Source organism: Sander lucioperca, chromosome 14 (assembly GCF_008315115.2).
Source record: "Sander lucioperca isolate FBNREF2018 chromosome 14, SLUC_FBN_1.2, whole genome shotgun sequence".
In the NCBI taxonomy this organism is placed as follows: Eukaryota; Metazoa; Chordata; class Actinopteri; order Perciformes; family Percidae; genus Sander; species Sander lucioperca.
Window position 1 is genome coordinate 5959327 of NC_050186.1, and position 22468 is coordinate 5981794.

Genomic DNA, 22468 nt, shown 5'->3' on the forward strand with positions numbered 1-22468 from the left:
CCTGACCTGAAATACCACTTGATGGCCAAGCACACAGCTGATGCGAATTCTCCACCCCCTCATCAAAGCCAGGCGACAATGGATGACTTCAGACAAGCACATCTGCATAAAGCAAGCAGATCCACTTTTCCATGTTGATAAGAGCATTAAAATGAGAACAAATAATGGGACAAAAAGAAATCAAGGGACATTTAGAATAGATAAAAATGCGCGATTAATTGTGATTAATTGCGAGTTGACTATGACAATAATGCGATTAATCGCGATTAAATATTTGAATCGTTTGACAGCACTACTTTCAATCCTTATTAATTATTTAAAATAGGTGTCCTAAAATCAAGAATGATTCAGAAATTGCAGAATGGAGTTGGTGCTCATAACCTAAAGCGTGCCCCATTCTTAACCTGCATTTATCCAGATTTAGAATAAATATGCACACTTTGTTGAATAAACTCAAGTTCACCTATGCTTAGTGTTCAGCTCCCATGTCTCAAATTTAGGTGTATACTTTTTGTAGCTGTGGCATGACAGCTTACCAGCCATCATAGCAACCAAAAATGTGCATATGCACAAACAAAAGTAATAGTTTTTTTCTCTACATTACGCAGCCACATTATGGTGACCCTTTCATCCACCGGGATAAAGTCCAACTGTGCAGCAGCCAGGCGGTGATTTATCAGTAGTCCCACAACTGCCTGGCACATCTCGCAATGGACAATTCCTGAGTAGGAGAGTCCGCCGTCTATCAAGGAATTTGGTTCCAGAGCCAAAGCTGTGCATAGAGGTGAGCCCAACTGCATTTTGTTGGTACCTTTTGACTCGACGCACTAAATTGGGCACCTTCCACAAAAAGTGACTACATCCCATGTTCTAAGGGCAAGTTTCCATTGCTCATCTCTACCTTTTGGCTTGCGTGGTCCTTGGCTCTGGAACATTTAACCAGCTTGTTTGCCCCAAGAAAATATAATTCAGTTCCAGTACACTAGGGAAATCTGTTTCTCTTTTTTGGCAGTAAGTCGAACACATTGAATGTGGGCATCAGACTCTAACAAGAGTGCACCCTGTCCTCTTTCCAGTTTTTTATATTCTTAAAGGCACAGCTGAGCTCTTGAGAATGTCCAGTTTGGTGATGATATGGCAGCATTTCCACTGTATTTGGATGATGTTGTCTTTCCGGTTCCATTGCTCTATGATCTTTGACATCGAAGAGTTTCCAGCTGAATGTGACAATGTGACACATCAATACCCCAAAGTCTAAGGCCCACTGGGTATAGCCTGAACCACCCAGGAGGAGAGAGCAGCAGTTTTGCAAATGTGTTAGGGTCTTGCTACAAGTGTAGTATCAGATGGTGGTTGTGAAAAAAGAGTGGAGACATGAGGCAAAGATCTTGATTTTCTGTTTAGCCTTTTCCTGACCACAGACCTGAGCATTGGTTTGTGACCAAGAGAATTAGACTGAGAATATAAGCGGTTGGGTCCTCCACAAAGCGGCCAGCCTCACTCTGCATGATTGGTTAGAGGTTAGTTAGAGGATCAGAAATCAAAAAAGACATTGGTTTTAGGCTCCTACTCCTCCACATTGAGACAGTTGAGGTGGTTTAGGATTCTACCATACCGTCTTTTTTGGAAGTGTACAACAACTGATGACCTGATGAACTGATGGTAGACTCAGGATGACTTCATCTGTCCTAACTAATCCATTTTGTGAACTGAACAAAGGGATATGTATTTCTTGTAGCTGAACTATGTTTCATGAGAACATTTTACAAAAAAAATGATTAAGGCTTAAGATTTCAATCAGGAGAGACTTGATTTAGAGTGAACATTTATTACATGGTGCACAATAAAGTTAGAATTATATAGAGTCTTTGGCGATTAGACCCCATCGAGAGATAGTATATTTATGGGGGGGTAGTGATGCCATGGTTAGTACAGCAAGAATATATCCCCAGAGTGGAGACGCTAGTGGTGGTGAATGGAGTTGGCTGAAGATCTGGATGATGGGATGTGGAGCAGGACTGGGCACTGGATGTAATGAAGACTGGAGGTGAATGGGGTAGCGGAGGGTTGCATTGATTCATCTGCAATAATTGACAGCAGCAGAGAGAACAGATATTTAAAGTTTGATAGCAACGATACGATTGGCTTAGGGAGATTGTGGCAAAATCTTGTTGGCCCACAGTCGGCTGATACAGTAGAAGCTGGACAACGAGAGACAGAGAGATTTGTTAATGAATGAAAGCATAAAGAGAGTCTGCCTGACTGAACTTCCACTAAGCTTCATGTGGTTGATTTTATGGGTCCTAGCAGCAACAATAAATCATCAACTCTACCAACTATCAAAGTCAATATGGGAGAACAAACAAATGTGAACTTTTTAGCAGTTTTGTGGCATTCTGATTTTATGTATTTGGGGAGTTCAGTTCACATATCCTGCAGCTATCCCAGAAATGCTAACCCAAACACAAGGCTGAATTAATACAATTAAATACATAAATATGAGATATCCGTCAGCGATTTTGACTGGTTGACCAAAAGGTTAATTTCCCACCCTGTTTACAAATGCTGTTTATTTGGCCTTAAGAAAGACAAACTTTACTATAGCATAGCTGCTTGTGTGACCAGCGAACCAGTAAACTGAAATATATTGCCAGAAAAGTGTCCTTGAAGAGTTGCATTTGTGCATCGATCTTGAGTTCTGAGAATTACTGGGCGACATCAATACTAAAGCATAATGGGTCTGGCATAACCACATCATCATGTTCTATTAGGGACCATGAAATATTTCTTAGTCCGCTGCAAACAGAAAGCAACCCTTTTTTTTTTTAAAGATATTTTTGGCCATTTTAGGACTTTTTTGAATAGGACAGCTGAAGACTTGAAAGGCGATTTTTCTCTGTATAGTTGAGTCATTGTATCCACATTTGAATGAATGCTCAAACCAGAAGAACCATAGCCATAGTTAGGCCATAATAACGCAGAGTGCAAATAGCCAGAGGGCTACAGTACCATATACTTAGATTACAAAAACAAACTAAACAAAAACAAACTCCTGCTCCATTAATCAAATGAAAGAATATCCACATTTTGGAGTGATGGGTTACTTGTCTGGGCTCTTTTGGTAGACACTTTTTATATATATATATATATTCAGAGTGTGTGACAGTGAGTGATTTGCTATCCGCATAGCACTGTGAGGAAAGGTTTACTTTTGCAAAGGGGACAGATTCTATGTGCTGTCAGTGAGCGGTAATACTTCACCGCTCACACAAAGAAGATGTGCCAATTATGGGCTGATGTGCCATAAATCTAACATGAAAACCAAATATGTAAAATAAAGAAACCCTTTGCCGAAAACAGTGTGAGGTTTTAAATACCATTAAAATGCTGATCACACATGGGCAGACACACTATGAAACAGAAGAAAAGATAGTATTTTGTCAATGAAAAGGGTGGTAGGTGTCTGCCTACATCTAGCAGCAATACATCCCTGCTTATATTAATAAGATATGAATTTTGAAGGTTTTTTCGTCAATGCTCTGTACAGAGCACTCCAACCTTTTTTGATGAATGTTAATGCTTTGACATTCATCTTTGTCTAAAGCACATAACAAGGTCACTATATTCTTTTCACAAAAAAAGTTCAAGAAACTTTGCAAAATACATGGCATTGTTTAGTTACTTTTATTAATAATAATAATAATAATAATAATAATAATACATTTTATTTAAAGGCACCTTTCTCGGCACTCAAGATCACCGTACAGGGTTATAAAAGACATTAAAGCAGCAAAAAAACAAAACAAAAAAAAACATTTCAATCAAATTTCAAAAAATCAATATGTCAAGTGGCACTACCATTGCTAAATAAGCACCCAAGTATACAGAGACAAAGACATGCAAGAACAGTGACAGTGGCAATACTCCAAAATCCTCCTCGCTCAGCAGGCTATCTGTCTTCCCATCATTCAATATCTTGTTGCTGTTTGTAGAGTCGAGTCACCATCACAACAAACTGTGGTCCCTGTGGCCCCATTGTACGAGACAGTGCTTTTATTTTGTTGCAAAGAAAAACACAGGGGTAGCTTACCCTTTCGTTCACTTTGACAGCAGGCATGCAGAGCTCAGGATATGGGCATGGCTGTGCATGCTGAAATGAAGCCAGCAGCTGAGCTGTACAGCATTGGTCAAGCTGACATTTCTTAGAAGAAAGCACAAAGATCCAGCATTCCTCTTTGTTTTTAATTATTTATTTCAAACTAAAGTGGCCCTGGCAGTGGCAGACTGACACTTGCTTGCTTACTTGCTTGCTTGCTTATGGTTGTCCATCGTGTCCAATGATGACCATCTTCTTCTTCATTTGTGAGATTTTTGGTGACTGTATAGGCCAATTCTGGAAGCACAGCTGCAGTTGCAGGCAGAGCATATGTAGACTGGGTTTAGTGTGGATGGTACATCCTTCCTAGCATGCCTTTTTGCCCGCTTCATTTCACGATATTGCGTGCATTGTTTCTCCAGTTTTTCAACGCCCTTTGCAAAACAAGACCTCCAGATGTAGAATAATGTGCAGTGTTGGGAACGATACTTTCAAAACGTATTCCGTTACAGAATACATGCCCAAAAATGTAATTTGTAACGTATTCCGTTACGTTACTCAATCTGAGTAACATATTCTGAATACTTGGATTACTTGCACATTGAATTGCATTTTATAAGTGTAAGAATGCGGCCATAAAATCCTGCTTACTAAACAGGCCTATTCTAAAAGTGTGTTCTTCTGTTCCAACTGGCTGAATGTGTATCTAAACAAGCAGACAGATTTTTGTATTTGTAGTCCCGAACTGCATACTACAAAAATCTAACCGCAGTCTAACCTTCCTTCTCCCGTCATTCGCCCCCGGCCAAAAGTAAAACGCCAGGCACCTCTGCCAGGATGGCATCCTCCCCAGACTGATAAGGATGCTTGTGTACGAAATGCAACAAGCTTTAACTGTATATATGCCGGCATATATGCTGGGTCCAGGCTGCATGCCTAGTGGCACTCATGACTTTTTCTAGGACAAGCCCAGGCCCTGTGTATTAAATTCTTCCTCAATTTATGTTGTGATAGGTAATAGAAAAAGAATGGTGAATCCGCTAAGTAAGAAGAAGCACTTAGCTGCAAACTTAGCAAATTTAGCATCCATTCCTCATCAGCCACAGCCTATCCCAAAACATTAGACAGATAATTAAATTAAAGGAAAATCATTTTTAATCAATGATTTTATTATTAAGCACAATCTTGATTTTATGTTTTTAACTGAAACATGGTTGGACCATAATAACAGTAGTGCTGTTATCGAGTCAGCTCCCCCTAACTTCAATTTTATGAGTGAGAATCATATATAATGGACCAACAGATCCCGTTGCTCTGGACGGAGACCAGTGAAGGATATTAGAAACACTTTTCCGGTGATGGTTGAGCGTTACTGCGCAGCCTCCAACTGAGAGAGACGACGTAAATGTGCTGTGAGCAACCTGTCTGAAAGTTGTAAGTCTTCTGGTAGCTGTTCCATATAGAGAAATCTATATCATTCCCAATCTTGCAGAGACAGAGAGCGTAGGTATATGTAAGGAGATAACATAGGCACAGGCTAATTATTGCTAACTAAAATGCTAGTTAACATTAGTAATTACATTTAAACAGCTAATGTGAGACGAAACTGCCTGCACGCTTCAAACTCCTGTACTCTACGGTAATTTCTCTACTGTGCGACAGTAAGTCGCGTGGTTATGACACAATCGTTAGCCTATTTTTACAAAAACGTCTGCTACGGAGCCATAACGTGAGGTACAAGGTAATGGAGCCTTTTATACATTGTCGTGTTTCTTTAGAAATAATGAATGGACAAATATAGTCTTTAAACGCTTCACATATAAAGAATAAAAACAGAATGACAGTAAGAAATATAAAAAAAATACTATTAAGTATACAGTATAACACTACAATAGAATTGAATTTACAAATTGATGCAGGTTTCTTTCACACCTGAGCAGTTTGGTCAGTTTTAACTGAATCCTGGAGTGTTTCATGGGATAGACTGGTTCGTTTGGGATGATATGACATGTTATTCAAACTCTGGTAGGGACAAAGCAACAAAACTCTGGTCTGCTTGAAACAGGGGTCTTAGTTTACTTCCAAGTGCACTTGAGTTCTGTTCAAGCAACACAACAGGGCAATTCAAAGTGTTTTACATAAAAACAGATTAAAAAAATTAAAACAGATAAAATACGAGAATAAAAGTTACAGTGCAGTATAATAAATTAAACATTAAAGAGCAGTTAAAACAGTTAAATATATAAAAGCAGATAAAATAGGAATTTCTCTTTATATGCTTATATAGATTGTCATACAGTGTCAACAATGCAACTTCAGTATAAGAAATGAACAGTTATTTAAAGAAAGGCAACATCAAAAAGATAGGTCTTCAGCCTTGATTTTAAAGAACTGAGAGTTGCAGCAAACCTGCAGTTTTCTGCGAGTTTGTTCCAGATATGTGGAGCATAAAAACAAGCAGACCTGTCCCAGACGCCCTGAGAGGTCTGGGTGGGTCATAGTGTAGCAGCAGATCAGAAATGTATTTTGGTGCTAAACCGTTTAGTGATTTATAAACCAGCAAAAGTATTTTGAAATCAATTCTTTGAGGCACTGGAAGCCAGTGTAAATACTTCAGTACTGGAGTGATATGATCCGCTTTGTGGTCTTAGTGAGGACTCAAGCAGCAGCGTTCTGAATCAGCTGCAGCTGTCTGATTGATTTTTTAGGGAGACCTGTAAAGACACCGTTACAGTAGTCAAGTCTACTGAAGATAAAAGCATGGACAAGTTTTTCCAAATCCTGCTGAGACATAGTAAGTCCTTTAACCCTTGATATATTTTTAAGGTGGTAATAGGCTGACTTTGTAATTGTCTTATTGTGGCTGTTAAAATTCAGGTCTGAGTCCATGACTACATCAAGATTTCTGGCTTTGTCTGCTGTTTTTTACATTGTCGTTTGGAGCTGAGCACTGACTTTTAGTCGTTCCTCTTTTGCTCCAAAAACAACCACCTCAGTTTTTTCTTCATTTAATTTAAGAAAGTTCTTGCACATCCAGTCGTTAATTTGTTCAATGCACTTAGTCAGATTTGTATTGGACTATAGTCCCCTGGCGATAAGGTTATATAAATTTGTGTGTCATTCGCATAACTATGGTAATTTATTTTGTTGTTTTCCATAATTTGAGCCAGTGGAAGCATGTAGATGTTAAACAGAAGAGGCCCCAGAACTGAGCTTTGGGGAACTCTGCACGTCATATTTGTATGGTCAGATGTATAATTACCTATAGACACAAAGTAGTCCCTATTCTTTAAATAGGATTCAAACCACTTTAGTACTGAGTCAGAAAGGCCAACCCAGTTTTCCAATTGGTCTAGTAATATGTCATGGTCAACCGTATCAAATGCAGCACTGAGATCAAGTGATACTAAGACTGAAATTTTGCCACTATCTGTGCTTAAGTGGAGTCATTAAAGACTTTAACAAGAGCCGTCTCAGTGCTGTGGTGTGGTCGAAAACCCGACTGGAAGGCATCAAAACTGTTGTTTAGTGACAAGAAAAGGTTGAGTTGTTGAAAAACCGCTTTTTCAATTATAAAAATGGAAGGTTTGATATCGGCCTATAGTTGCTCATTAGTGACGTGTCTAGATTGTTCTTTTTCAGGAGTGGCTTGGTGACTGCAGATTTCAGGGCCTGTGGGAAGATACCTGAGAGAAGAGACGTGTTTACAATCTGTAGATCAGAAGCCAAACATTTTTGAAAACACCCGTTGGTATAATATCAAGACAACAGGAGGTTTTCAGATGTTGTATAATGTCATCCAGGTTTTTATGGTTCATCGTATGAAATTATGTCATATTGGAATATATTGAAAAACACTGTGACAGCACATATCCTGTACTTGATACAGAGGCACTGACTGTCTAATTTTAGAAACGTATATATGATTGAAGGGATAATAACTTTCAAATTCATAACCTATTATGACTATACACCGCTTGTTGTCTGTGTGACAACACACCATAATCTCTCTTTCCCGCCCGCCCTCTCCTTCACTCGCTGTCTTGTCAGGTGCTCATATTGTAGGGCTGCAGCTATCGATTATTTTAGTAATCGAGTATTCTACCGATTATTCCATCGAGTAATCGGATAAGAAATACTTTGTAAACAGCAATAGTAAATATTTATTATTGCTGTGTACTAAAATTGCTGTTTTTTTTTTTTTTTTGAAAAAGCAACATTTTTTATTGCCAAATTCCAAGTACATTTTTGATGGCCCAAATGTTAGTATTTTTCACCCCCTTCCCCTTCTTGCCTCTGGCTCTTTGCACTGGATATGCAAAAGAGCTGTTCACTAACCAGAGGGTAAATGTGACTGTACAAAGCTTACAGCAGGGCTATTGTGTAAAACAGCGCGGTGGACGAGAGCAGCGGACGTTAGTTAGCTACCTTGTGTCGTGTTCGCTCCGTGGAATGGATGAGGACACTGGATGTTTTCTACACAGATGATGTAGTAGCATGTTTGCAGCTTAAAATGATCCCAAACTTTCTGTTGTTTTCTCTCGCCTGTCTCTTCTCTTAGACCCTCGCTATTTTCGTCTTCGTTCATTTGTAATCTGGGCCGTCAGTCTTGTGCATAGACAGTATATAAACTTGTCTTGTGTCCACAGAAGCGGCAAACTGTTGTGTGCGCTAGTAATTATCCTCCGTGCGGAAACACAGTGAGCCGTACAACCTTAATTACATTGATTTAACGAAGCTTCGAGGCAAAGAATTTTGCTTCGAGGATTTTTTGTAATCGAATTATTCGAGTTATTCGAGGAATCGTTTCAGCCCTATCATATTGTTCACCTTCTTTTAAAATATTAAAATCACAAAAGCAAAACCAGAAAATCTAGCACATTATAAATTTGGTGTCGCTCCATTATGTCTGAGACCAGAAGTGTCAGCCACGTTTCACTTGGATTTTATGTTTAATAGAACAGCGACCGCTTTGACCATGTGACATTTGTTTACAAGGTTTGGTGTGTTTGACAAAGTGCAGTGTGAACACTAACCAAACCGTGTAAAAAAATGCACCAATGTTGCAACTTCACCCGCGAATCGCACCTAGTCTACCAAACTATAGGTGTTAAAGTGCCTTTAAAGACGCTGTGCACCTGGTACAGCACAACATAAGCCCTAGGGTACATCAGTTTTAAACTACTATTGGATTGGGTTTAGTAGTGTTTGCTTTTGTGCTACCAGTCACACAATGAAACTAAAGCTCACAGAGGAAACCAGTCATATCAAAAGAAGTAATACTTTTCTGTATTTAATAACAGCTCTGTTATTGTTAGTGTTCATTTATCTACATTTTATCAATATTTTTGCCATTAAGATGACTTTTATACCCTTTTACAAAAAACCAAAACATGACTTGCAAACATTTTAAGTAGTCATTAATTGTAGGTGCAAGGGCAACAAACCATAATGTTGTCACATTATGTACAAGCATTGATGGCTTCTTAATTGCACTAACATAGCAAGGTTATGAGGGATGTTCAGCTGCTCAAGCATTCTTTTCCACTTGCCATTACTAGTAATGGTGTGTCTTTATTTACACTGTGAAATAATCTTTTTTTTTTCTTCCATTCCAGGGAAGAGGCCATGATGTCCACTTACTTTGAGACAGTGGAGGACCTACTGGCATCTTTTGGGCCCGCCCGTGACTGTTCCAAAGATAACGGTGGTTGCAAGAAGAACTTCAAATGTGTGACTGACAGACAGTTAGACTCATCCGGCTGCATGGTAAGTGTAAGCAGATGGCATGTGCTGGTTTTACTTCTACTGTTGATGACATGCTGACATGAATATGTTGCTGTACATGGTAAGTGTCAACCAGGGTCGATCCAAGGTTAATTAAATTCACCTGTGTTTTTAAAAATGTTTATGTTTACCATGTAATACTTGATTGACTAGAATAGGTATAATATCTATAATGAATTAAGTATGCAGTAAATACATTCCTATTGGAAGTTAGATGTGCCTGTATTTTTATAGATTTGCATAGTAAAACATAGTAAAACATATTCAAATTACATTTATTGTATATTTATTCCAAAAATAAGCATTGAATTTATAACAAGATTAAGAGTCTACACACACGCTAGTAGCTCTGTGAGGCTGTATTTGCTAACATGCTCAAAATGGCAACGTTACCATGCAAATGTTTAGCAGTTATGTTTATCATCATCATTGCAATAGTTTTTAAGTGGATAGTTTTTGAGATATGTCAGTCCAGATCAGAGTGGTGGACTGACCGAAGAGACCGACATTGCCATCCCTGGAAGTTTTAGATTATCAGATTGGGATTAAAAGTGTGTGTGTGTGTGTGTGTGTGTGTGTGTGTGTGTGTGTGTGTGAGAGTGTGTGAGTGTGTGAGTGAGACATGTTTGCATGTGATAGACCTACTGATAAAAGGCCTAGCAGTTACACTTTTCATCTATCAGTCTGCTGTCAGCTGCAGAGCTGTACCAAACTAGCTAGCAGAGCTCAGAGGGTGTTGACAACCAACTGCAGACTAGAGCCACACTGGTAAATGCCGCATTCAAGCCTTTAGTCTGAATAGATACACAGAAGCTACAGATATGCAGTCTGGGCATGCTACCATTTATGCATGTTCCATGTATTGTAGCCATAACTGCACACGCACAGGTTTCTGGCACATTGGATAATTCAGAAATGAGGATAAAGAGGCCTGTAACAATAGACAATTGCCTCAAAACAGTTAATGAAACAAACAACAAGCTTAGTAGTTATTGCAGGACTTTGCAGCTAAAAGACTGCTTAAGTATTGAATATATTCTAAAATTAATTAATTTACATAATCACCTCTTTTTCTTTCCCAAGACAATGACACTCATTACATTTGCATACCATCTGCTGTATCCTAATATGACTTTTGTGATATTTGCAAGCAATCTATAATATTGTATGTGCTGTTTACAGTCATAATTAGTATGCTTTGGTGTTACTGTAGTCTCTTTAGTGTACATTATATATGGACACTATGGGTCCTATGGTTAGAAGCAGTTATTACTCACACTGCTGTAGTGTGTGGCCCTGTAGTCATCGTACAGATACTTACTTTAGTCTGGTTAAGGTATATGTGACACTCTTACAGTGACTTTTTACCCATTTGGAATTGAAGAAAAACACACAAATTGCTTTTTTGAAAAAGATTAACAACACAAGGTGTAGCTGTTCACTGTGATGATTATGATGGGGCTGTTATTCACAATATAATATGGATCATCAAGGAACTGCGAACATGTGGCAACAGCAGCAAATTAGAAGCAGTGGATTTGTAATATGCTTCTTTGTATACTACAATTATGAGTAGAAAATGTATAACAAATATATACACAATACATTTATTAATGGATCTGTCTTCATAGGTCCTTCTTTGATTCATAAACCCTAATTTTATTTTATATGTAACATTGTAAACAACAGTCCAAAAGAGCTTTTCTGCTGGCATTTTTACAAGTACAGGGTGACTGGAAACTTCAGATGCCAGGCTTTCGACAGAATGGGGCGGGCCTGGGTTGTAAAGTAATTAAATTGATGAGCCATCTCAATTGCTGGAGGATGATTTTCTGGGTCATTAAGGGCTTGGACAGGGCTATAAATTGACTGGTCTTTTCATTGTTTGTGCCGACCAAAGACAAACAGGGTTAAGGCAATTTTCTTGTTTTACTTTCTTTTTTCTTATCTTTTAACTGAAATATAAAAGGCCTCTACTCCAACAAAACCTTCTGTTTACAATATTCATGAAAAACTTTTGGTCTGACACTAATCACAAATGATGAATAGCATTCCTGACACACCAGCAATACTCCATACCATAGATGATAGACTTTGTACAATAAACTAAATACCAACATAGCGCTTACAACATTTTCAACATTTTCTATACAGATAGTTATTCTGCCTCTGCAACTCATGCCCCTACGATTTACCTCCTGCTGTGTTACCATGACGACAACTCCATATTAATAAACCTGATTTATAATCCCCATCATTTATCAGAACCAAGACAATTTCCACCTTTGACATACAGTATTTAGTAGCTTGTTGCTGTTGCTTGTTGCTGACTAAGATATGTTTTTGTCTACATATAGTGGTAATTGCCTCTTGCCCCATACTTGTTCACAGTATTTTCTTCATTTTGTTACTGATTATATGATAATACATTATAATAACCCTAGATCTCTGCAGTTATTTGGTGTTCTTCTGCTGTGCCACCCGAGCACCCGCAATATGGATAATTAAAAAATATGCATGAACAGCGATGGTGCACTGTGTCACACTTTCCTGCATAGCACAATTAAATGTGGTTTCCGACTCCCCACTCCAGCTTGTGCCTTGTTCTGTTTGCTCTGTGACATTTTAAAGGATGCAAAGCTTTAGTTTATTCTCCCAGTAAAGAATTATGTACACACGTGACACATTTTTTTTTTTTTAATGTTCTCACCAATTTTGTAAATGCAACATTTAAATAAAATCTGAATAAATGATTTTGTGCTATTATATCGGAAATTGTTGTGATTAATTTAACTAATTCTATAGTATGTTGAAATGTATTAAAACAATACATTTCACATCAGGGTTTGTTCTATTATTGTTAATACAAAAAAGTAGTCATGTTAGCTTATGTACATATTTTGCATAGTGTAAAATAGCTGATACCTGTAAAATAATTACAGTGTCCGTAACAGTGATTCAACCATGTTTTATGTATTTTCACAGTGGTAGTAGCATTTGCATCCTATACCGGGGCAGAGCAGTTTCTCATACTAAAGCTATGCTGGTAAGATGAAACCGTATTAGACCCAGAGGTGGAAAGTAGTAGACATGGGAGAGAATGTGTATAAAATATAAATGAGTATATGCCAATAAGCTTTTGGATTGTTTGTCAGACTCTTTCTTAGATCAAGCCCCTGGACATATCGTGGCATATTTAATCAACAGTTTTCACACACGCACATGCGTAAGCGAACATGTCAACCATGTCAAAGAACTGCCAGTAATTAGCACCCTTAATAAAGTAAAGGAAAGATAAGTAGAGAGAATACATACATTCTCACTCACTTAAGGGTTTAGTCAGCATGGAAAGATTTACTTTCAACTCACACTTTCAGAAAGTATAAATGTTGGATGAAATATTACGCCGAAATGATTCAGAACACTCTCACGCCTCCGTGTGCGGCTGATTATGCAGACAAAATGACTGACAAAGCCTTCTAGTCTTCAAAGATTAACTCAGAGGATCACAGACACAGTGGCATTATTTTATTTTTCCGACTCTTTTGGGCTGGTGTTATTTTAACCACCCCTGTCAGAGTGGGTGCTAACACAGAGCAGCAACATGCCACACGGAGGGCTTAAAATCCATTATCAGAGTCAGTCCCTCAAGGCTGTCTGCCGCTCTTTAGACAGTTGAAATGCCTTTACAATGAATTAAATTTTAGTCCAAGTGCTGAAGTTTTGGAGACATTGCTTATTCCATTTTTTGTCTGTGTTCCTTTTCTTGCTGCTGCTGTGCCGGAGAGGATGACAGGTGGTTTAGTCTTGTGCTCGCTAACCTCTGCTGATAACAGCAGCTGTTGTGAGTGCAGGTTAGCAATTTCAGACAGGTAATGTTTTTGTACTGGCGCCTTACTTTTTCATCACTTGGCTCATCAAACAACAGTTTGTCATATTCTGCATTACAGTAGCACTGTGCTGGGTAACAGTTGTGCTGTTAACATTACAGCATACACTGCTGTTTCCATCACACTTACTTTTGTCAACTGTGTGAAATAGGTAATGGTTACTGGAAATATTTCAGGGCAAATTGTTGTGACTAAATTACTTGAAAAAGGAAGAGAGGAGGTATTGATATATCTAGTTATATCATTATTCCTTTATTTAAAAAGTATAGTCTCACCAAGATCATAATCATATAATTACTTTCTAGTAAAAGAAAACATGTACAGTATAGAAAAGCACCAACAAACACAATTCATCGTAATGAAATTAAATCCACAATAAAGACAGCAATTACAACTGATGTCCTTGAAATGTCAGATTATATATATATATATATATATATATATATATATATATATATATATATATATTTTTTTTTTTTTTTTTTTTACATACAGTATATTTAAAGCTATAGTGCGTAGTTTCTGTCGCCCCCATGAGGAATTCTAAGTAATGACAACCAAACTGTTGGCACGTCCACATGATACAAGCCTTACGTGATCGCGCACACACTAAAGCTTTAAATTTGGTTTAAATTTTTTTGTGAAACATTCCATTTGTAAGGAGCATTTTGTAACATAACATAAGACATATGTTTTATGATTTAACAGATCATAGAGCAGAAGTAATGAGGCAGTTTTTAAAGCCTTTTAAAGCTGCATCTAGTGCACAATACAATTCCCTTCTGTTGCAGAAGAACATATAGGGTACCAGACAACTCTCCAGGCAGATTCAAATTCCAGACAGTATGGGAGCATGATGTGTAGCTCAGCTAACCCAGCAGGAGGCTCCTTAACTTTCCATTTTTGCAAATCTACCTTCTGTTGCTCAAGCAGAAAAAAAACTTCACAATAGCTTAGTTATTACACTAAAGTAAATATTTCTTCCATGAATCTCTCTTCATCAAAAAGATGCTTAAAACTGGAGTTAAAATTTTATTTAATTATGTTTGCAACACAGTAGCATAGAAGTGTAGGTGAGTGAACAGCACAACAGTGGGTTGTGTGAACAGCAACAATCTAGTATTTACCCAGTGGTGTGGAATGAATGGTCGAATTCTCGTTGAATCTGTGGTCAATGTACCGTGTTATCCACTGTGTTTGTTTGAGAAAGGGGTATTACCGATGCACTCTGTGAACTCTCCTGGGGCTGCTCGGCGAAGTTCAAAACTCTGTAAACATGGCTTTTCCTGGTAGCTCGTCATTTTTAAACTTTAAGTTTGACAATTGCAACATACTGTGGTTTTCTGCTCTTTTAGGAAATGGTGGAATGTTTGTCTTTATGGCATATTATTGTATCCAGCAACAGTATGTGTCTTTCTAATGGACGTACTCAGAGGCTGAGCAGATGGTAGGATATTAGTAGCACATCTTTCATCAGTTGATGCCCCTTTTGGGACATCTCTGGTAAAGTTGTTTGGATGCAGGGTTAGCAAAGATGTATTTTTTAACGTCAACCATCATCTGTAAGTTTAATTTTGGCCTGTCAAACTCCAGTCGTTTATAACAGTTTAGAGAAGAGAGATAATGTTGTCTCCAATCTCATTTTGAGGTGCTTGTATAGTGTCCCAGTATGCAAGAGTTTATTAAAATGTGTGGCACACTCCAAAAGTCAGGAATTAAATGATGAGTTGTCAGTGTGGAGCCAGATTTCTGCTTGGTTGCCTCTGGTTTGCATAAAGAGTCAGCAGAGAGGAAAAATGGCAACTCCACCCGAACAAAAGTTTTGTGCAAACCCTCATCCCCTAAGCCCTCTACCCACCATCCCCTGTATCTCCCTACAGTCCTGTGTTCCTGACAACTGATCATCATGACTCCCCCCTGCTCTACTGCACAGCACAGCTCAGTTTACCTCATTACCATTGAATTTCAACGTTTTATGGTTTAAAGCAAATTGTAATAATTCTTTCATCCTTTCACTCTGACACTGTTGGTTGAATGCCGGATCAACTGTGTTGTTTAGTGTACCACAGAGATGCACGTAACACTGCTGCAGCCGAAGGGTGGGAGCTAAGATCTGTGTTCAACGGAATACAGTTCAGTAAGAGGCCTTGAGAGGGGAATATTAGCAAGTATTTGCAGCACAACAGTAAAACTAAAACACGTTATATTCAATAAGTCATTATTATTTAACCTAATCGGGGTGAAAACAGTAAGAGCAATCAGTCAGTGAAAAACTGAAGCCATAGTTTAAAGGGACACTCACTCACGGTGGGTCCAATATTTTAGATTTAATTTGACGAGTTAAGTTTTTGAATTGGAATCAATTTCAGTCAATTAAATGTGGCTCAGTTCCAAACCAAAGCACACATTAAATAAATTAAGAAAGATTATTCAAACACACAAGCTTTATCCCCAAGTAACATGTTAGATACCCAGAGAAAGATTAGTATTTCAATTTCCTCTCCTTTTAACAGGAATAATTCATTAGGATGACTAGTTTTTCAAATGATATACATGTTTCCTTTTTTGTTTGTGCCAAGATTGAGATATCAAGAGCAGCAAATAGTTGTTGCTCCCCTGTTGCAGTCAATTGTTGTATATTACTGCTATTTTTGTAATAACCTTTGGTGAAATCTGCAAGGAGGTGCATTTGTATATCTATCTCTCTGTATATCTCTATGTATCTCTGGCTCAGAGGCTAATTTCATAATCTCCATATATCATATCATGTCAATTACATAGATTGTATGAATTCAAAACTGCAATTGCAATCAAAACCAACCACTTTTAATCAATATGTTATATAGCATTTCAACTTTGACAACACTACTTAAACTTCTTATTATATTCTTTACATTTGCTTTCCTGAATTAAACATAACTCTTCTCTGTTGTCTTCATCATCAAAGGAAGCACTTTACAGCAGCTCTCAAGTGCTTTTGGCGATCAAGCTGAGCTGAGAGCAGCAGAGTCTGGTGGAGTCGCAGAACAAAGCTGTCCTTCACTCTCATAGTCATCTGTTGTGTTGTCACCACTAAAGAAAGGTGAAGGAGCAATAGAGAGAACATGGCCTTTAAATACAGTCAGTCCTTATAGTGTGGACTGGATTTATCCTGATAAGCTGAGCACTGCAGCAAAAATGCAGATTTTATATCTGTGCAGTCATGTAAAGATGGGTGCTGAACATTAAATCATCCTGTTCAACAGTGAAGTCTGTGTGAAATAGAACAAGGCAGTATGTTTTTATGTATACCCATCCAGATATACTGTTTTGCATATGTAAACCATTTGTACAAAAAAATACAAGCTAAGATAAGCTAAATCTATTTTAAATAAAGTCTATTTTTTTGCCTTTGGGCAACACCATTCCCCATAGCTGAGAAATAACTGTGTTTTTGAACTGAAGATTAAGTATGAAGTATGAATTCACATAAATATAAGGAACAAACAGCTGGGTTGAGACTTCTTATTTCTCACTGGGGGACTGCATTGCACCCTCACAGTTTTTTTGCTCTTGCAGCAATAAAACTGTTGTGCCTAATTTAACCCATTTGAGCAGCAGTGGAGCTGCAGGGCATGCATCTCTGCCACCTCTATACCAGATTAGGCTGTCAAATATGCTTTTAGAGTATTTGATTTTCCCCCTCCCCCCACCCGCAGTGTGATTTAGAGCTCTGCATTTTCGAGGACTTTCTTTGGTATGCCTGTTGTTTTGTGAAATTGTCAGCACACATCTTCCTTATATTGTTTCCTTATTATCCATATTTTTTTTATCACTGAGAAAATTATCTCTAGTCTGTATGGTTTACAGCATTTCACTGTTCCAAAGGCTGCAGTGGGAATATATATTTACGTCCTTGATCACTTACTCTTCACAGTTCTCTCACTATCTCTTCTCTCTGAAATGTGTGATGGCCACTAAGTATGAACATCTGGCATCTTAATTTTGACAAGATCATTAAGAGGCAGAGTTCTCAATAGATTATGCTGCAGTTCCGGATTAAAGATGAGGGCAGTAATGGGTAATTAGGGAAATGAATAGCATTCATTTAGCATGTGTGAACTTTAATTTGTAGGGGTGATGCATGTGCAGCATATAATGTGTAAAACAATGTATGTGCAGTTATATTTCATGCATACTTTCTTTTCTTTTTTTTTTCTTTCTTCAAACCTGCCTTGTATTTTAAACCCCATATACAGGTGTGAAATACCATCACTCTGGTACTTAATGGTGTCATAACATTCTCATTTGCAACTGCCTCCCAGAGAATACAAACCTTAGTGTTATATGTAAAGCAGATATACAGCTTGTAAAAGAGAGTAAAGATAATATGTAAACATCCAGTCCATCAGATTTAATCTAATAGTTTAAGCTATTAATTATATTTCAATGAATTAGCAAATTTGTAAGCACAGAAACACACTTCTTCTTTGCCGCTTCTTTGAAACATTTAATATGTTCAATAATAAGTCTTTACTCAATTGCCAGAATATAATGTTTTTTGAATGTATTTTCAATTAATTGTAGTAACAATGTTTCAGTCAATAAAGTTGTTTCTGTGTTTTCCAAAAGGCTGTAGCAGATTTCTCGGCCTGTTCTCATCGTGCTGCAGTTGCAGAATCACTACGGAAAACCTGACTGAAAGAATTTATCTGAAATGCAAATCCTTCCCCCTCCCCAGCCCTTGTGTCTTTGGAGAGTGGCCCGAGCAGAAAGAGCAAGTAGCTAGTGGCCAGCGCTAATGGCTAACCTTAAGTCCTTTTCATTCAACTCTATAGTGATGCACAGCAATTATGAATAATAGACAGCTATTCCCACAGGTCTGCATCAGTGTGATGAATTGCTCCAATCTCGTTCTGCTTAGCATTACATTCATGAGATACAGTAAATGAATCTGAGACTGTAGAGCCTTTCCATTGAATGTTGAACACATGGGTCTTTGTCCAGAACATAAGTGTAAACAATGCACAACGTTTATTGCACATTTACCCTTTTTTACTGTTTGGTTCTCCGAAGAGATCAAAATTACAGCCCACAGAGAGCTGATGTTACCTTACTTCAGGATGCATGTGTACCCTTTGTGTGAAAATTACCTTTGTTCAATCTTTTGAGATAGTGATCTTAATAGGATAACATAATCTTGCAATAATGTAAAGGCTAATTATGAGAAATCTCATAATTAGTAGGAAATGACCCCCTGATTACTGTTAGTTGAGCCACTACTGGTGATGGATTTTAAAGTGTGCTGTTGATCATCAAATAGCTTTTGGGACTGATGATAACATTGAACAGTCCCATTTACTGTACTGTCACCGCACCTTTGACTAAGCTGATAACTGAGTCAGGATATATCCATCCCATAATTGTTTTGGCAATTGTGAGTGTATACAATATAGTGGAAAACATCCATGAGGTGAAAAATAAATGCAGAGTAGTCTATAAATTAAAGTCTGACATGGGTGTGAGGGTCTTCCAAATGTCAAAAAACATAATCCTCATCTCATCTACTGTACGTTTTCTCTCTAGATAGAAACGCTGATATTTAGAGAGAAACGTCTGAATATTTAGAGAGAAACGCTGAATATTTAGAGAGAAACGTCTGAATATTTAGAGAGAAACTCTGAATAATTAGAGAGAAACGTCTGAATATTTAGAGAGAAACGCTGAATATTGAGAGAGAACGTCTGAATATTTAGAGAGAAACGTCTGAATATATTAGAGAGAAACGTCTGAACTATTTAGAGAGAAACGTCTGATAATTAGAGGAGAAACGCTGAATAATTAGAGAGAAACGTCTGAATATTTAGAGAGAAACGTCTGAATATTTAGAGAGAAACGTCTGAACTATTTAGAGAGAAACGCTGAATATTAGAGAGAAACGTCTGAATATTTAGAGAGAAACGCTGAATATTTAGAGAGAACCGCTGAAATTTAGAGAGAAACGTCTGAATATTAGAGAGAAACGCTGATATTTAGAGAGAAACGCTGAATATTAGAGCGAAAACGCTGATATTAGAGAGAAACGCTGAATATTTAGAGAGAAACGTCTGAATATTAGAGAGAAACGTCTGAATATTTAGAGAGAAACGTCGTGAATATTAGAGAGAACGTCTGAATATTTAGAGAGAAACGCTGAATCATTAGAGAGAAACGTCTGAATATTAGAGAGAAACGCTGAATATTTAGAGAGAAACGCTGAATATTAGAGAGAAACGCTGAATATTTAGAGAGAAACGCTGAATATTAGAGAGAAACGCTGATATTTAGAGAGAAACGCTGAATATTTAGAGAGAAACGTCTGAATATTTAGAGAGAACGTCTGAATATTTAGAGAGAAACGCTGAATAATTAGAGAGAACGCTGAATATTTAGAGAGAAACGTCTGAATATTTAGAGAGAAACGCTGAATCATTTAGAGAGAAACGTCTGAATATTTAGAGAGAAACGCTGAATATTTAGAGAGAAACGTCTGAATATTTAGAGAGAAACGTCTGAATATTTAGAGAGAAACGCTGAATATTTAGAGAGAAACGTCTGAATATTTAGAGAGAAACGCTGAATATTTAGAGAGAAACGCTGAATATTTAGAGAGAAACGCTGAATATTTAGAGAGAAACGTCTGAATATTAGAGAGAAACGCTGAATATTTAGAGAGAAACGTCTGAATATTAGAGAGAAACGCTGAATATTTAGAGAGAAACGTCTGAATATTTAGAGAGAAAGCTGAATCTTTAGAGAGAACTGATATTAGAGAGAAACGTCTGAATATTAGAGAGAAACGTCTGAATATTTAGAGAGAAACGTCTGAATATTTAGAGAGAACGTCTGAATATTTAGAGAGAAACGTCTGAATATTTAGAGAGAAACGCTGAATATTTAGAGAGAAACGTCTGAATATTAGAGAGAAACGTCTGAATATTAGAGAGAAACGTCTGAATATTTAGAGAGAAACGTCTGAATATTAGAGAGAAACGCTGAATATTTAGAGAGAAACGTCTGAATATTTAGAGAGAAACGTCTGAATATTAGAGAGAAACGTCTGAATAATTAGAGAGAAACGTCTGAATATTTAGAGAGAAACGTCTGAATAATTAGAGAGAAACGCTGAATATTTAGAGAGAAACGTCTGAATATTTAGAGAGAAACGCTGAATATTTAGAGAGAAACGTCTGAATATTTAGAGAGAAACGTCTGAATATTTAGAGAGAAACGTCTGAATATTTAGAGAGAAACGTCTGAATATTTAGAGAGAAACGCTGAATATTTAGAGAGAAACGCTGAATATTTAGAGAGAAACGCTGAATATTTAGAGAGAAAGTCTGAATATTTAGAGAGAAACGTCTGAATATTTAGAGAGAAACGTCTGAATATTTAGAGAGAAACGCTGAATATTTAGAGAGAAACGTCTGAATATTTAGAGAGAAATGCTGAATATTTAGAGAGAAATGCTGAATATTTAGAGAGAAACGTCTGAATATTTAGAGAGAAACGTCTGAATAATTAGAGAGAAACGTCTGAATATTTAGAGAGAAACGCTGAATATTTAGAGAGAAACGCTGAATAATTAGAGAGAAACGTCTGAATATTTAGAGAGAAACGTCTGAATATTTAGAGAGAAACGCTGAATATTTAGAGAGAAACGCTGAATAATTAGAGAGAAACGTCTGAATATTTAGAGAGAAACGTCTGAATATTTAGAGAGAAACGTCTGAATATTTAGAGAGAAACGTCTGAACAATTAGAGAGAAACGTCTGAACAATTAGAGAGAAACGTCTGAACAATTAGAGAGAAACGTCTGAATAATTAGAGAGAAACGTCTGAATATTTAGAGAGAAACGTCTGAATATTTAGAGAGAAACGTCTGAATATTTAGAGAGAAACGCTGAATATTTAGAGAGAAACGCTGAATATTTAGAGAGAAACGTCTGAATATTTAGAGAGAAACGTCTGAATATTTAGAGAGAAACGCTGAATAATTAGAGAGAAACGCTGAATATTTAGAGAGAAACGTCTGAATATTTAGAGAGAAACGCTGAATAATTAGAGAGAAACGCTGAATAATTAGAGAGAAACGCTGAATAATTAGAGAGAAACGCTGAATATTTAGAGAGAAACGTCTGAATATTTAGAGAGAAACGCTGAATATTTAGAGAGAAACGTCTGAACAATTAGAGAGAAACGCTGAATATTTAGAGAGAAACGCTGAATAATTAGAGAGAAACGCTGAACAATTAGAGAGAAACGTCTGAATATTTAGAGAGAAACGCTGAATAATTAGAGAGAAACGCTGAATATTTAGAGAGAAACGCTGAACAATTAGAGAGAAACGCTGAATATTTAGAGAGAAACGCTGAACAATTAGAGAGAAACGCTGAATATTTAGAGAGAAACGCTGAATATTTAGAGAGAAACGCTGAATATTTAGAGAGAAACGCTGAACAATTAGAGAGAAACGCTGAATATTTAGAGAGAAACGTCTGAATATTTAGAGAGAAACGCTGAATATTTAGAGAGAAACGCTGAATATTTAGAGAGAAACGTCTGAATATTTAGAGAGAAACGTCTGAATATTTAGAGAGAAACGCTGAATATTTAGAGAGAAACGCTGAATATTTAGAGAGAAACGCTGAACAATTAGAGAGAAACGCTGAATAT

At 37.2% G+C, this 22468-nt stretch overlaps 1 protein-coding gene across 1 annotated transcript in view; it reads left to right on the plus strand.

The window, feature by feature from the left end:
• Positions 1–9937, plus strand: part of LOC118493082 (astrotactin-2) — a 200427-nt gene extending 190490 nt beyond the window's left edge. The window contains exon 11 of the mRNA XM_035991599.1: positions 9715–9937. Coding sequence (XP_035847492.1) covers positions 9715–9922 — 208 coding nt within the window. The 3' untranslated portion in view covers positions 9923–9937. The remainder of the gene's footprint in view (positions 1–9714) is intronic.
• Positions 9938–22468: the final 12531 nt, after the last annotated feature.